This window comes from Engraulis encrasicolus, chromosome 23 (assembly GCF_034702125.1).
Source record: "Engraulis encrasicolus isolate BLACKSEA-1 chromosome 23, IST_EnEncr_1.0, whole genome shotgun sequence".
Lineage (NCBI taxonomy): Eukaryota > Metazoa > Chordata > Actinopteri > Clupeiformes > Engraulidae > Engraulis > Engraulis encrasicolus.
The window spans coordinates 40,590,136-40,607,635 of record NC_085879.1 but is presented as its reverse complement, the minus strand read 5'-3'; the positions used below and the strand labels follow the sequence as shown (position 1 = coordinate 40,607,635).

At 41.8% G+C, this 17,500-nt stretch overlaps 2 protein-coding genes across 5 annotated transcripts in view; both read right to left on the bottom strand.

Moving 5' to 3' along the window:
- LOC134440404 (transcription factor COE3-like) overlaps positions 1–8,824 on the bottom strand; it is a 183,763-nt gene extending 174,939 nt beyond the window's left edge. For all 4 annotated transcript variants that reach the window (XM_063190471.1, XM_063190474.1, XM_063190473.1 and 1 more), the window contains exon 1: positions 8,143–8,824. In XM_063190471.1, the coding sequence (XP_063046541.1) occupies positions 8,143–8,276 (134 nt within the window). In that variant the 5' untranslated portion in view covers positions 8,277–8,824. The remainder of the gene's footprint in view (positions 1–8,142) is intronic.
- Positions 8,825–8,845: 21 nt separating this feature from the next.
- Positions 8,846–17,500, bottom strand: part of LOC134440011 (fibroblast growth factor receptor-like 1) — a 21,203-nt gene continuing 12,548 nt past the window's right edge. The window contains exon 6 of the mRNA XM_063189936.1: positions 8,846–8,904. Coding sequence (XP_063046006.1) covers positions 8,846–8,904 — 59 coding nt within the window. The remainder of the gene's footprint in view (positions 8,905–17,500) is intronic.

Genomic DNA, 17,500 nt, shown 5'->3' with positions numbered 1-17,500 from the left:
ATTGTGTGCACTAGTAAACTGCAAGACTGTAAATCCCTCTCTCTCCATAGCCTCAATGCACTGACCTTTTCTAACTCTCTGCAGATATATGACACTGTGCTCTATATTTTATATTTCGAAAAGAGATATTTCCTACACCAACAGTTATGTTAGGAGGAAGAGAGAAAAAAACATAAATATATAACTATATAACTATATAAATATATATAAATATATTAAAAAAACAGCCACTTGTGGGCCTGGGCTGACTTTGATAAACACACTCCGACGCGCGCCTGTAATCTGGCGGTCACATCGCCGCTCAGACAAACAAACGGCACATGCACAGGAAAACAAACAGCGCGGCTAATTACACTCCGCACCGAAACAAATATGTGCACATGGCGCTCGAAACTGCCAACAGCACCGTCGTCGCTCGCTTGCAGCATGTCGGAAATGTAATACACTGCTTCTTTAGCCATAAAAGTGTATTAACCGAGCCGAGTGCTAAATGCTTCCAGCTAATGTCTAATTTGTTGGTAATTGCATCGAGACAAGTAAACCATTTTTCAGAGAGATGTTTGTTTCTGCGAAGCTGGCAGCGGCAAATTACGAGTGAAGAAAAAAAAACTTGTACTGGTTTGCAAATTACAAATCGCAGAGGAAACGCTCCACACAAACACAAGGCCTTGCTTTATGTTTTAGGCAGCCTGCGCTGTCAAAACAGCCCATCGCTTTTTTTCTGCACATGTGCTTTGGGTGGCAAAGGAGAAATGCAATAAGGAAATGATGTCATTATAAAATAGGGCAACACAGGTTCAACTCCAACTCCAGCCACAATTCTGACGTGCTAAACTATTGCAGCCATTTCTTCTTTTCTTTCTTTCTCTCATTCTCTCTCTCTCTCTGTCTTTCTTTTGACCTCCGGTGTAAGAGGAAACAAAAGGCGCTATTACTTCATTAATTGCCGAGCAGGACGAACGGTTTCTGCCCTTGGCTGAGGTTCCATGTCTTCATCATGTACCTCTTTATTTCGTTCTTTTCATTCTTTTTTGTTGTCTTTTCCCTCCGTTCTTGCACGTGCACACTAAAACTGGCTCTTTTAAAGGGCCGGAGTGCTGAGGTGTCGCGGGCCTGTGGTCGGAGTGGCTGGTCTGCGGTGCGGTGTGGTGCGTTTTTACGACGGGCCTCCGTGTGTGTGTGTGTGTGTGTGTGTGTGTGTGTGTGTGTGTGTGTGTGTGTGTGTGTGTGTGTGTGAATGTGTGTGTGTGTGTGTGCGCGTGTGCTGGAGGTTTTTTCAGCAGGCTTGCAGCGCACCTGCTTGAACCGCATACAGCAAATCAAAGCAGCAACCCTTTGCTCGCTACACACACACACGCACACACACACACACACACACACACACACACACACACACACACACACACACACACACACACACACACACACACACACCTGCACCACCATTAGGATCACAACCACCACCACTATATAAACATACGTGCACCTACACACACACATAATTCTCATGCTGTTCGCAAAGTCCTATAGAACCCTTTATAACACACACACACACACACACACACACACACACACACACACACACACACACACACACACACACACACACACACACACACGTCTCACTGTTCCTAAACTCCCCTACACCCCCTCTAATATATCACACACTCACACACACACACACACACACACACACACACACACACACACACACACACACACACTGTGCACACACACATTTCTCCACTCCGCCACTGCTCCAACACCCCCTACCAAAAACTCCCCTATACCCACCCCTACCTGAACCCAACCAAAGCAGCCCAGCTCAGCCATTCCCAAATATCATTAGTGGCCTACAGCTGAAACCATTAGCTGGTCACCTGTACGCTTCTAATGGGGGTCATAAAGGAGGTGGCCCTGCCGGCCGGCCGCGCGCCGCGCTAATCGCTAACGTTGCACACGCAGCACACAGCACAGAGCAGAGCAGGCCAGATGCAGCTGTGCAGGAACACACACATACATATACAGAGATACGAACACACGCACGCCTATACACACACACACACACACACACACAACACACACACACACACACACATATGAGACCCACAAGCAGGCATACACACACATACACGCACACACGCACACACACGCACACACGTACACACACACACAGAAAGAGAAAGAGACACAAGCACGCACGCACACACACACACACACACACACGAATATAGCCTATACACATAAGGACACACACACTTGGACATTACGTTGCTTTACATTTGGAGACAAAAACTGAGGGCAATCAGGGAAGAGAAGATGGAAAGAGAGAGAGAGAGAGAGAGAGAGAGAGAGAGAGAGAGAGAGAGAGAGAGAGACCTGAGGGACCTCAAATGCTCCTTTGGAGCGAAGCCCTTCTCAAATTCAGATGGACCTCCAGGACTGAACTGTGCTTTAACCAACCCTACCCATTACAGCTGCACTGTAACTGAGAGTTCAATACAGGCAGTGTTTCCGAAATCTACCACTGAATTTAAGTCATTATCTAACCTACTTTTAACAGTTTTTAAAAAAATGCATATTTCTTTTCCACGTGCAAAGGTGCTATCGAGGATGTCACTTGACTTGAGTGTTGGTCGCACGACATTTGCAGGGCTAACACAGTACTCTCACGTTCCTTATTAAGTGCGTCAGTTACAATGACAGCACATCAAGCTGGTGACAGGAAGTGGATTGATATATGCACGTGTCAATCACCGCGGGGAGGTGGAGTCAAGGACCCCTTATTCATTCAGGTGTCCATAAAGATTGCGGAAAGCTGTCCAAGCTGTCAATCATCTTGCTGGAGGGCCGTGTGTACCTAACCTTAACTCTCTTTTGCGGCGTGGAGTTGCCAGAAAAACCGGGAATGTCTTCCAACAAAAATGATTATCACTGTTGTTTGAATCGTTGATATTTTTAAACAGATTTAACTGGGGGCTGCGGCTTGTCCTTTGCCAAAAGCACAATTTGTATAAATGGGCTTTCATCAGGCACCCAGAATATATTTTTCCCACAGAACTGATGTGGGGCTTTTTTGTTCGCGTTTTTTTGTTTTGTTTTGTTTTGATTCTGAGGTTTTTTTGGATTTTTTTTGGCTTCCCTGACTTTTTTTTTAATGTGGCTCCACGTCCCCCAATGTTTTGCCATTGCAAAAGGATCCCTCTCCACAGACCCTATATACCTATGCCGACCACTAAATTAAACTCGCTCTTACCTTTCAATGCACAATACCGCACTGTTACGCCGAAAACCCGCAGGAAATGGATGCGCAATAGATTTTATGTTGGCGCACGTTAAATCTCCGCCATCGTTTTTTTTTTTCATCACACACACACACACACACACACACACACTCTCTCTCTCTCTCTCTCTCTCTCTCTCTGCGTCTCCTCTCTGTGGCACACCTACGCTGAAGCTTTGGGGGTCTGGACTTCATTATTCCCCCACCCCACCCAAAACTAGAAACCTTCACCACACACACACACACACACACTCTCTCTCTATCTCTCTCTTTCTCTCTCTCTCTCTCTCACACACACACACACACACAAGCACACGCACACACACCACCCCCAGTGGACACAAACAGAGGCGACATAATTTACTTTGCCAGGTTTTACTGTGTCAGGGTACGGGAACGGCGAGGGGTCAGCCTGAAATCTGTTCCCCAGCTGTGCAGCCCACTCACTCACCCCTTGGCCTGGGACTGGAGAGAGAGAGAGAGAGAGAGATGCTCGGCACTCAGGCATTCAGAGGAAAAGAGAGAGAGAGGGGGGGAGTAAGGGGAAGAGAGAATGAGAGAATAAGAGATAGAGAAGAGGAAGAGAGGTAAAGAGAAAATGAGAAGATGGGAAGAGAAAGAGATAGGCAAAGAGGGGAATAACAAGCAATGAACAGAGAGAGAGAGAGAGAGAGAGAGAGAGAGAGAGAGAGAGAGAGAGAGAGAGAGAGAGAGAGAGAGAGAAGAGGAGAGAGGATTGGAGAGGAGAGGAGAGGAGAAGAGAGTGAGACGTGCCGAAGAGCTACGTTCCGGGCCTTTTGGAGACCTGTTCAAGCAGGCCGTTCTGCGACATTTGACTCTGGAGAGGCAGCACACTCTGTTCGCGTCGGGCCAGTCATATGGATGTACAGTGGCCCCAGAGGGCCAAACTGGACAGACGAGGCATGGGCAACCAATGGGGGGGGGGGACCACTGTGGGACAGAGCGTTCTGGTCACGCTTTAGGAAACATCCCCCCTTCCCCACTGCTCCACCACCACCACCACTACACCACAACACGCCATGGTATACTGGATGGAGCAGGATGTGGTTTTCCCCCTCTCTCGTTCACACTTGACCCAAGAACCATGGAGAAGGGGGGAACAAAATAAATAAATAGATGAGGGGTGTTTTAAAAAAAGAAGCTCACTTACTCACAAAGACGGTCACACTAACGCACAAGGGACAAGAGTAAAGAAAGAAAATCATTAACAGTACGGGGCGTGTGTAATATGTCAATGACAGCGACTCTGTCAACACGAAGGGGGAAAAAAAATAATACAAGCGTAGGTTGCATGGCAAATTGTGCCTCCGTATCGCTGGAAGTGCCATTGCACTTTAAAATCCACAAGGGCAGCCTGAAGTGCCGAAACCATTGATTACTATTTGTGCGACAAAGTAGGTCTACATGGGTGGAACTTAGGACATGTTTGTGCCTCTATTTCTCTCTCCATCTCTCTCCATCTCTCTCTCTCTCTATCTCTCTCTCTCTCTCTCTCTCTCTCTCTCTCTCTCTCTCTCACTATCATTATCTCTCAAACTTCCTCTCTGTCTCCATCTCTCTCTCTCTCTCTCTCTCTCTCTCTCTCTCTGTGAAATCTGTAAACTTATGTCTTTCTGCCACTCTCTCTCTCTCTCTCCATCTCTCTCTCGCTCTCTCTCTCTCTCCATCCCTTTCTCTGTTAAGCCTTGGTCTATCTGTCAGCTGCTGTGTGCCACACTTCTGTCATGACTTATTCTAATGCATGTTCAGGGAATAACACCCTCAGTCACTGACAGTCTGCATCAATCAGATGTAGGTGCTAGACTATCCCAGACTAATGTATGTGTCTTCTCAATGTCCATCAATAATCCAAACAGGTAACAGTGTACACGCTCTCGCTCTCTCGCTCTCTCTCTCTCTCTCTCTCTCTCTCACTCTCTCTCTCTCACACACACACACACACACACACACACACACACACACACACACACACACACACACACACACACACACAGAATGACTATGAAATGTCTGGATGTATATATCACTATTGGTAGAAATTAAAATGCATTTCCCAGGTAATGTACACACTGCATGTAATTGTAACCCACTGAGAAGCTGTAGGCTATGAATGCATAGTGGATTTTGTGCAATGCAAAGGAGGGCAGAAATATTACGATGGAGTTGAGTTAATACATTAAAATGACATGTAGGTTAATTTTAATATTACTGTGATTTTTTTATCTGCAAATAGAAATATATCTATATTTGTAATTAGGTGAAATTATTTAACAAAAAAACTCAAGAGTTTAATTGATTACAACAGTAGGCCTATATGCGAATTTGTCTATCTACTCTCTTCGCTAAAGTTTCAACAACGCAAAACGTGAACACTTTTCACAAAGCGCTGACTGATTTTCGACAACATTAAACAATCTGTGAATGGGACACAGACCTACGAGAGCAACATCTTCAGATGCACAAGCAGACATCACTCATCGTCAGTCTGATCGAATCATATATCCAAATGCACTCAAACAGCCATCTGTCAAGGCTTTGGGATGGTCTTAATCAATGGCTCTTGAACGGCTGTGATCGCACTAAGGCCAATTAACTAGTTCGCTGTGGCCTGCTCTTTTTCAAGATGTTGCGGAGGCGTTATGGCAGCGTAATAAGCTGAAGAATGTCAATTTTGAAAATTATTATATATCAATAAAATATATAAAGATAATGCCCTCATATAATAGCCTATCACTGCGTTTGACTGATATTTCAGATCCACATTTCCAAACATACAGAGGATATAAATGTTTTATTTAGGCCTATATGTATTACTATTTTCAGAAAGCCAAGTTGAAAACAGTTTGGGGCAGAATTACAATTGCGATATAAAAGATGGCAAGTGTGAGGCCATATCATTTTAAGCGGAGCGTGGTGACGGTTGGAAAGGGGATACCCCGGTCTCCAAACCTCAGCGCACGCATCCGTGGACCGTGGGTGACATGAACGACCTCCGTGTTAAACTTTCAGTACAGTCTGCTGGTCTGTTGTCTTGGAGAATAGCCTATGTGCGAGTCTTTATTGTCAAAATGACCTGATTGAAATATTTGGGTACGCACAAAGCATGTCTTCCTTATATAGAGGGAATTATTATTTTTATTAGTTACGTACAATAACAGAATATTAATTTCTAGATTTCAATTGGGAATTGGGCTATTGTTGTGTTAAGAACATACACGTTTTTTATTAATATATTTCAATATTTTAATTAATAGAGCCTCTAGTGGTGCTTAGGACTTTATGACAGATTATTCTTGCACTTTGCATGTATTAGCCTATTCCAATAATGACACCCCACATTTAAGCTAAACATTACTATGAGAGCTGAACAAAGTAATAACTGTGTAGCCTACGTAAAACGCTGTGCGCTTCAATTATTTTTTTTTGTTAAACTTAATTTCACTCGCAGGTGACAAATTGTGTTTTAGAATACTCTGAAATGTGACATTAACTTTTAAGCTTTCTTTATTATTAGGTAGAGGAGCTACACTAACCTATGCAAAGGCCTTTATAAAACATTGCAATATTTTCCCCAAAAGTATTTTGAATGCAAGACGCAAGACAACTTCCTGAGCACAGCTTGTTTGGATTTTTCAAATCACATGTATTTCTCCTTTGAGGGATATGGTCAACAAGCTCCCTCGGGAAGCTACACGATGCTTTTATTGAACTTTCTGTTAAAAAGTAAAGGGGTCTGGCCGCTTAAAATACTGCACTGTGTGTGATAATGTTTTGTTGACACTGTCAAATACCTTGCCACTGAGAACAGTATTCTGAGGCCGCAAATAGAAAATCCCTGCGCAGGTTCATCTGATACTGGACAGACACATCAGTCTACATCATTACGCTCAATTTCCGCTCATACTTGTGTGGTGACGGTAAATAGGCTTGTAGGTTTCAAAATACAGTTCGAAAGTCACTGGAGTGAGACTTTTTTTCTGCCTGTCGCTTTCACGCACCATTGGTTTCCAATTTGTTGTTCTCCACCTGCGCACTCTTCTATCGTTTATCGTTTGGCATCTGCGATACAAACAGGTCGCCTTTTAAATTCCTGCGTTTCCCATGCAAAACGTGTTAATTGATGCTATGTGTCATTTTGATTTAAGAGGAAAAGTAGAAGCCGCTTAGCTTTGATAACAAAAACAAACTGTCCAAATTAGTGTGTAGCTTGCTCTGGGCTGAGGTCGTTTCGCAATTGGCAAACTCGTGTCAATGTTTTCACAGTTAATTTAGGCCTAATGTTTTGGGCACACGCGGTAATTCCTTCCATCACTCCAAGTGACCCAGAATACCATGATTCGTCAACATCAATCACTTGCAACAACTTGTGTTCAGGTTAAGCGATGGCCTCCTCTGGTTTACGAGGAGGGCTTAACACCCATTTTGTAGCCGTTATCCACCACCTTTAGTGCTGGTGGTCAGTGCACTTTTTACACTTCTTGTCTCCTTGAAATAGTGAACGACTGAAGACAAATCACAACGCGTCAGCTATTTTGAATAGTTTCTGAATATATTAAACGCTTTCTACACCGGAATTAACGGGTGTAATAACAATGATGCCTTACGTTGTCGGCTCGGAAGCATTCGGTGTTGTAAACTGCCTGTCTACATCGCGTTTCATTAATAAATACAAAACTCCAGCCACAGCGAAAAGCACTTCCGCGAACGCGTGACCATGCACGCAATGTGAAACCATCGAATTTTCGCGATACACATTGTAATGATGTCTCCGCATTGGTACCCGTTTGGTCACCAGCGAAGCAGCGGGACGATGTTTCTGAACTGAACAAGATGTTTACCTTTGTGCAGCTGTGTTGGCATCTAGAATCCCCGCGCTCTGCATCCACGAGCGGACCGGAGTCATGCCGCTCGTGAGGGGTTCCTCTTTCATGGTCAAGGCTCCCCGAGGGAGACTGTCCTGGATGGAGAACATGTGAACAGCCTTCAGGGATGTCGCTCAGCAGCAACTTGCGGAGAATAATCCTCTTGCTCACTCAGAACAAGGCCACCTGGATTAACAAAACCCAACTGAAAGGGAAAAAACCTTCCCTGAAGTGTAGCAAGGGGGAAAGCGATAGCGGGGTCCTTATCCAAAGACGAGTGTGCCGTTATCCCTCTGGGTGTTCCTCTTTATTTTAGATTCCAAACCCAAGTTCAGTTCACTCAAGATTAACCGGTCTCTAGTTAAAAAGAGGGTGGAGAGAGAGAAGGCAAGTGTTAGAACTGAAAAGCATCTCAAAGGAGAACGATCAGCCGGGATCAAGAAGAGCTTCTCGTCGCGGGAAGAAAGAGGGGAGATGCCGAACTTGCTCTGAAGCAGGAGAACATACGCGCACGGGATTGTGAAATGAAAAGTGGGATAAAACAGGCGACTGCTTCAAAAAGGAGTAAAATGAAATGATTACCAAACAAGAGGGAGGGATGGACCAGGGAAGGCTTGCTCTCCCTGGGGAAAAGGGGGATTGGGTAGCAAGAAATCTCATTCCCTCCCTCCTCGTCTCTTTATGCCTCCTCCGTCCCAGCGGAGCGCACCTTCTCCCGGGTTCGGAGGCTCATGTGCTCTCAGGGGGGGAAAGCGCAGACCTGGAGAGGGCGGAGATTTCTCCAAAAAAGGAAAAATCATTTAAATGTCAATCGCCGTTCCGCTCTCCCATTGGCTACGGTCAGCCGTTGCGTCATTTTCAAAATTCGCCGCAAAAAATTCTTCCGATGTGGAGCCGTACTGCTGAAACAACAGCGCTGGTGAACACATGGGCAACAGCCAGAACATCTCATGTACTTTTTAATATGCATCTTGATGCATCTTGGTGATTGGACTTTAAAGACATGTAGTGTGAGTTTGACACTGTAGGCTATAGGATTTTTTTGGACATCGTCTCCGCATATGATCAATGATTCCTCAATTACGCACGATGTATGTGAGCGTGTTGGCTACACTTAAACATATTCAATTCTCTGGGAAAAACGACGGAGGCTGCTTTATTACAAGCTCGTCTATGGCACGTGCAGGCGTTCTACCAGTGCTGTGATTGATTTCAGAGAATTTAAGACGCCATGCTCATACATGCCAAGTTAATGGCACAGTTTGTCGGTAAGCATCAATTCACGATGACTAACCACCACTGGATTGCACCTGATATGAAAACTGTATAAATGGTGTTGTGTTATTAAACTATAACTCACGTGCCTGCTAAGTAGGGCTGCAAGTAACAACCCCATGCGCAATGACAAATAAAGAATTCCTTGACGTTATGCTGAAAGACTTCAATTTACAAATGTGGAGAAACTACCATGTTGTGTTTTTTCTGTAATCGTCTTCACATAATCTGTGCATTATTATTATTATTATTATTATTATTATTATTATTATTATTATTATTATTATTAAAATGTGTCTGGTTTACCAACCTACAAAGATGTCTCTCCAACGCTTCACCTGGAAGTTTTACGATGTTAAATTAATTCAACACCAACCAGAAAAAAAGTAATAATTCCACTTTAATTAGGAGAATAAAAAAACAACTTGATTAAATATTAATAACGCAAGACTTTTCTTAAGATCTAGGGCCAGAAATGATCCCAAGGGAATGCAGACTACTGAAATATTTCACTTTTTCACACTAAATAAATATTTTGAAATGGATCATTATAATCACGCTATTCACGCAAAATAGGCATATACTGTTTTTTTTTCCCTTAAGCCTACAATACATTTGGTTTCCTGTTACTATTTTTGTATGATTGTCAAACATATTGTAGATGAAATGCCAGTATGTATTGATTTAACTGGAACTCTCGTTATAATCACATCCTTGCGTGATCATAAGTCTAATATCATCATATAATTTAATTCTCACTATTATTAGTCTAATGACAATTTTAATTATTCTTGTTATTGTTGTTAGGCCTACTTCTGTGGTCTGTACAGAGACATTCATTGTCTGTACAGTGTCATTCATTTCAGTGTCTCTCGAGGCAGCATTTACCTCATGTTTGGCTGCCTTTATTTTGCCATTGTCAAGATGAAATTTCAGAAACGATATCGACGAACTCACCTTCACAACAAGGATTGAAAACTGAATGACAGCAAACATGGATGTCCTGAAAGACATCTAGACAACAAACAACCACTAACTGTGTCAAGCGCCACCAAGGAGGCATCAAGACAAACGCGCGCGCAAAATACCTGTGGGTCCTTCAATCGTGACTTGACTGACAGCCTCTTTGGCGCAAGGCACATGCCAAAGCCGTGGACTGAAGTGCAGGAGAGTTTGGGATTATTTACTGAAATCTTACTAGGTGTTCCCATCTTTTGAAGAGGAGAAAGACTTGTCGATAACTCTCACAGCGATGGAGAGGTGCACGGAAGTCGTGTGTGGCCCACGCGGGCGGTGAGCTGACCTGGAGTCATGCCTGACTGAAATCTGGGGGGGGTTACAATGTAACTTTTTTAATGGTCAGTAAAATAATTAGTTTGATAAGGTGTCGTGTTGATGCTGTCCCGAAAGTTTATCCTATCCCGTCCCATTTACACCAATCACCACGCAAGGTCTTGTGTGACTGCAACGGACACGAGCGCTCTTCATGGGGCGTTTGCACATGGAAAACAAACTCCTACAGTTCTGCCAATCTTTTCATTATTTCTAGGATAATCTAAACACTATATACCCTCGTCAAAAGGTTAACTACCCATGTCCTCGTGGACAATTTCTTTTTAAGAATAATTTCAATTCTTGCCTTATATCCTTGTCTGTAGCCTATCTCACATATCACTGTTAGGTGCATTTTTTATAAACTGTAAGCTGGTTACTTACGGCATTTGTCAAGCCAACCTGTTTTAGTACCATAGCTTTTTATTTATTTATGTATTTATTTATTTACTATTATTATTATTATTATTATTATTATTATTATTATTATTATTATTATATTAATAATAATAATAACCCAAACACATGTAGGTCAATAGCGTCACAGTAAAACATGTACTTGCCTGGCTTCGCTGGTCTCACAATTTCACAGAACTTTTGAAATGTTTCTGGTGAGGGAAAATAGTTGATTGGTTAGTTGACTTTGTGGTCCGTTTAACAGATGGAAACCGATAGTATACTGCTTCCACCTAGTGGCATTACGCGTCCTCTTCAGGTAGGCCTAACCCGAGTCTAATGGGTTGTTGGGGGAAATCACTTCGAGCCTTCTCCAAAATTCAACCTCATATCGAGCTATATAATGTAGGTTATATCGTAGCAACCCCAATGCATGTACGCCAAATGGGATATTTGCATGAACATGCAAAGGAGATATTTTCACGACAAACAATAAATAGGAGACTGGACATGATTAAGTGACGAATGAGTGGATTTTAGTTCATTAAATTGGTATAAATATGGATATAGATGGGCTCCAAAATGAATTTGAAAAAGTGAACAATATAATTCAACAATAAGTGTAATGATTAAAACAAGTTTACTAGTGCACTCTTTGTCTGACGTGTGAAATATTAACAGATATTTTAGCTAATTCTAAAGGTGTTATCTATGTATTCCTTTGCAAGGATGGAGATCAGTTTCATAATGCTTGGTCAATATCTCTTAATAGCTGTCTATGCTATGAGGCCGGAACGTGTGTGTTTGTGTGTGTGTGTGTGTGTGTGTGTGTGTGTGTGTGTGTGTGTGTGTGTGTGTGTGTGTGTGTGTGTGCAATATTGTTATATTGCTAAAGCAAGAATGCAGGAGGGCTGAAAGACAGTGGCGTAAATCCAAACTTGAAGTCCACTACCAAATCTATAAACACACACTCTCGAAATACAACCAAGAAATTTCTAAAGCTAGACAATCTTTTTTCTCTGACATAATTAACAGAAATATTAATAATGCACGTGTCCTGTTTGGCACTGTGGAAAAGCTAGCAAGGCCCCCAAATCTAATGCCCTCTGAGTTCCTCTCAGTCAGCAAATGCAATGAGTTCGCATCCTTTTTCAAAGGAAAGATTGAAAAAATACGTGCAAACATACTCACACATGTGCAACCGACCCAAGATTCAGACCAGCTTGCTATGGTGAAGTTAAATCCTAACCTCATGAGAAATTTTCATTTAGTTGATGTGGACATTCTTAATAGAACGGTACAAAGTCTTAGCTCCTCTACATCTGACTTAGATATTTTACCAACAGCCTTCTTCAAATCCATCTTAAATCTAATATCATCAGATGTACTTCAGATCATCAACACCTCACTACAAACAGGCATATTCCCAGGCTGTCTGAAAGAAGCAGTTGTGAAACCCTTACTGAAAAAGAACAACCTGGATGCACTGGTACTAAACAACTATAGGCCCATATCCAATCTACCATTCATGGATAAAATAATAGAGAAAATTGTTTTTAACCAATTAACTGCTTTTCTAATGTCTAATAGCTATTTTGATAAGTTTCAATCAGGTTTCCGTGCCTACCACAGCACTGAAACAGCTCTTATTAAAGTTATGAATGACATAAGATTGAATTCTGATGCTGGCAAATCATCCGTCTTGGTACTTCTTGATTTGAGTGCTGCTTTCGATACAGTTAATCATTCTATACTACTACATAGACTGGAACACTGGGTTGGCTTTACGGGCATAGTGATCGACTGGTTAAAATCGTACTTACAACAAAGAAGTTTTTTTGTCGCCATTGGAAGACATACTTCATCACCAATGTCTCTGGATTGTGGGGTCCCCCAGGGCTCCATTCTGGGACCACTACTGTTCAATCTGTATATGTTGCCACTGGGACACATTATCGAGAATAACTCCATAAATTACCATAGCTATGCGGATGATACCCAGCTCTACTTATCTATGTCCCCAAATGACTATACCCCCTTGAATCACTCTATCATTGCATGGACCAAATTAACAAATGGTTGTCTCACAATTTCCTCCAGCTGAACACAGATAAAACTGAAGTAGTATCATATTTGGGAAAAGAGAGGAGAGACAAAAGATTGCTACTATCCTTGAAACGAAGGGACTGAAAGCAAGGGAAACAGTTAAAAATCTTGGGGTCCTCATTGACAGTGACCTAAACTTCAACAGTCACATGAAAGCTATTACTAAGTCTGCATTTTATCACATAAAAAACGTCTCTAAATTTAGGGGCCTGATGTCTAAACATGATCTGGAGAAGCTAATACATGCCTTTATTTCTAGTAAAGTTGATTACTGTAACAGTCTTTTTACTGGCCTCCCCAATAAAACCATTAAACAGCTTCAACTTGTACAAAACGCAGCTGCAAGGGTTCTTACAAAGACAAGGAAGTTCGACCACATTACTCCAATTTTAAGATCGCTGCATTGGCTCCCAGTAAGCTACAGAATTGATTTTAAGGCTATGCTACTTGTGTTTAAATCACTAAATGGAATGGGACCCACATATCTACTGGATATGTTTCAGCTGTATGCACAACTAGGTCACTAAGGTCAACGGAGAAAAATTTGCTGGTGATTTCCAAAAGTCAAAACAAAAGTGTGGAGAGACAGCTTTAGCTTCTATGCTTCAAAGCTTTGGAACCAGCTTCCAGATGACATAAAAAATGCACCCACTATTGATAGCTTTAAATCTAGACTCAAGACAAAGCTGTTCTCAGATGCTTTCCCCTAGCTTAAATTACTTATTCTTATTATTTTTATTTTTTATTTAATTTGTTTTATTTTATTTTATTTTATTATTATTTTTACCTTATGTTTTATCTTAATGTTTTTAAATGCTTTTTGACTATAATTCATTTCCTTCTTTCTTCCCTGTTTCCTTTCATTTACATTTGTTAACTTTGTGAAGCACATTGAGTTGCACCTGTGTATGAAATGCGCTATATAAATAAACTTGCCTTGCCTTGCCTAGGGTCAGGTAGGGCCCCAAGTGAAAATGCAAAAGAATTAAAGAATTACGTGGCATTTGAACCAAAATTGCCACAACTGTGGTAAAATGTGGGCTGTTATTCACTATATGGCTTGGGGGCCCTAAGCGCCTGCCTGCCTTGCCTGGTGGCAAGATGTGCCCCTGTGTGTGTGCGTGTGTGCGTACATGCGTGCGTGCGTGCGTGCGTGTGTTCTCAAACATCGCTGAAGGAAAGAGTTTCCAAAGCATCCATATTTTACCAAGTCCTCTCATAACATCTAAAACAAGATGTGTTGCCATGTCCAAGAGATGTGAACATGAACATACTGTCAAGTCAAAGTCAAAAGTCAAAATATCCTTTATTATCAACTTCGTGACATGAACTAGAAATACAAAGGAGTCAAAACTTGTCATACTGTACATAACCAAACTACACAGTAAATGTTGTGGTGTTAATTCAACACTTACAGAGTTCATTTAAGTCCAAATGGACTCAAATTAACTCTCTAAGTGTTAAATGAGCACTGCAGAATTTACTGTGTAATTATCCACTATGTATCGCTGTCATCCCTTGTAGACTGACCAATTTGATTGTATTTGATGTCCTAAGCCAGCATCCATTCCCCTCGTTTCCACTGAAGTGTAACATGAGATGACACATGGTCCAATTCCAAGACCATGAAAGATGCAGAAACATTTCCTCCAAATAGTCAAGTCTTGTGATGACTTGCAGAAATATAGGGCAAGGACCTCAAGAAAATCCTCTCAACTCATCAAGTGAACAGAGCTAGTGAAAAGACATTTCTGAAGACCACAGTTTTCCAAATAACAGAGTTTTCCCATGTTTCCAAATCCACCACATGTCCACAACATATCTTTTCAGCTCGTTTTTTTGACGGAATGCCAGACTCTATCATTCCACTAGAACAGGGATGTCAAACTCTAGCCTCGCAATGCCATCCTATGTACTCCACCCAAAGATTTTGGCTCCGCACATCGTCTGGCAAAAGCCTCGAGCTCGGTTCTCTCAGTGTTTAGCCAATCAGCAAACAGTTGAGAGTGATGACGCGGAACTCACCCGCGAGCTCCGTTACTGGTTAAGGTAACTACCTGTATATTCACACTTTAGTTTTATTTGTTTGCTTTTGCGACGCTGTATCGTAACAGGCATGCTAATAAAGCACAATATGGGTTTTAATTTGAGTTTGGAACTCCAATTAATTTAAATGATAGTGTAAGATCAGACATTCTCCCACCCTCCACTGAGACAGATTCCTCATGGCTTTTGCCAGACTGACTGACGGAGTCAACAGTCGGCTTTTCGCCCAGGCTATAGTCAAACTCAGGCCCGGGGGCCGAATTTGGCCCGCGGAGACATTTTATTTGGCCCGCGAGATCATTTCAAGTGTGTATTGCAGTTGGCCCCCCTACACATTAATGTACATTGTCACATGCTCATAAGTTCATCAGTGATGTCTTCCACTCCTCTACAATAGACTGGGCACATTTGAACTACAATATATGCTGGGATTGAGTGTTTAAGATGTAAGCATTTGAATATTGTAAGCATGTGTGTGCATGCATTATTTCAGTGCTTTTTGAATATTGAGTTCGGCCCGCGACTTCGTCAGAGATTTAAAATTTTGGCCCACTGTGTATTTGACTTTGACACCCCTGCACTAGAAGATAAAGGACTTAGAAAATAACTTTAAGTCAGTGTTTGGTCAGATGAAACAACTACGAGGCATGTCCAGATGGACGACCTTCAAGGTGGGCTTGGCACAGAAGGCAAACAAAAGATTTGGTAACGCTTTACTTTACGGTACAGTTACATGTAATTACTGTGCACTTTCTGGGTAACAACAGGGTAACAGAGAGAAGTTACATAGTATCTAAAGGGTAAAAAGGGGGTAATTACAAAGTAAATACCATTAATGGGGTAACAACAGGGTAACAGAGAGAAGTTCGATGATTAGATGGTTAGAAAATACCCAGTAGTTTCATAGTAATTCTTGAGATATGTGTATAACATGGTATTTACTTTGTAATTATCCCCCTTTACCCATCAAATATGTAACGTCTTTCTGTTACCCTGTTGTTACACAGAAAGTACACAGTAATTACTGTACCGTAAAGTAAAGCGTTACCGAAGAGGTTGACAAAACTTGAAATGTTGTGGCTGCCGGATCGGTGGCCCCTGGAGGCCAATGTTCTCCGTCCCTCAGAGATACCTAACAGCGTTAATCGGCATCATGGGTAACATGCAGGGTGCGATTTGTAGGGGGGGATGGGGGGGGATTGTCCCCTCTTCTGGTTTTGATATTGTCACTTTTTCTACACGATTTGAATCATAGTTTAATGTAACTCCATTGATATTGCTCGAAATCTGAAACATATTCCCCCTTCTGGTTTTCTGACAAATCACACCCTGGTAACATGGGTTTCAAAATATTTGGTTGGCTCAATTGCCAAGAAGACAGAACTTCATCATCCAGTAGATAATTCCAAAGAACACATCAACATCCAATCGGAGCGGTTCATGCAATGGGTTCATGTGAACACAACATCAATGTTTTGGCCATTGTCACACAAGTCCCCTACCCTCTATGTAGTTGAGGTCAAAGTAAGATTAAATGAGTTAAGAGCCAAAACTCTGCAAGGCAGAGGTAGATTATTCAACAGCGGAATGATTTGAACATTTGTATATTTTATCAAGCTCTTTAAAGGAGTAACAGAAAAGGAAAAGAAGAATGGCAGCTCTGTCAGTTCTGTTGACCTCCTCTGCTGTCTTGCCACAATATAGACAGAGGCTCAAAAATACTTACAAAAAAGAATACAAAGAAAAACATAATGAGGAAGAAAACACTTCTTAACATTTTAAAAAAGTGTTTTGTATAATTAAAAGAACACATCCTTTACAGAGCTTCCAGGATGTAGGCTACTTAATTGTTTTACAACTGCTTTATTTTTACTGAATGAATGGTGGTTTGTTTTGATTTTCTCAAGTTGTAATCTACATAAATCTCATTCACCTTCAGCATTTTAAAATATCATTTTCATTTGGAGGTATAGGGCGCCATCCAGTGTACATTAATAATAACAACCTCACAGTCAAGTATGAGAGAGTTATTGGATCCTTTTTATTTGTAGGCCTATATAAAATATACATGACAACACCAGGACAAAAATGAAAGTGTTGCTTTTTGTATAACATAGCCCTCACCAGACACCACCTCCTGGACAGGCCTCATATGCCAGTTCCCACCAAAGACAGTCTG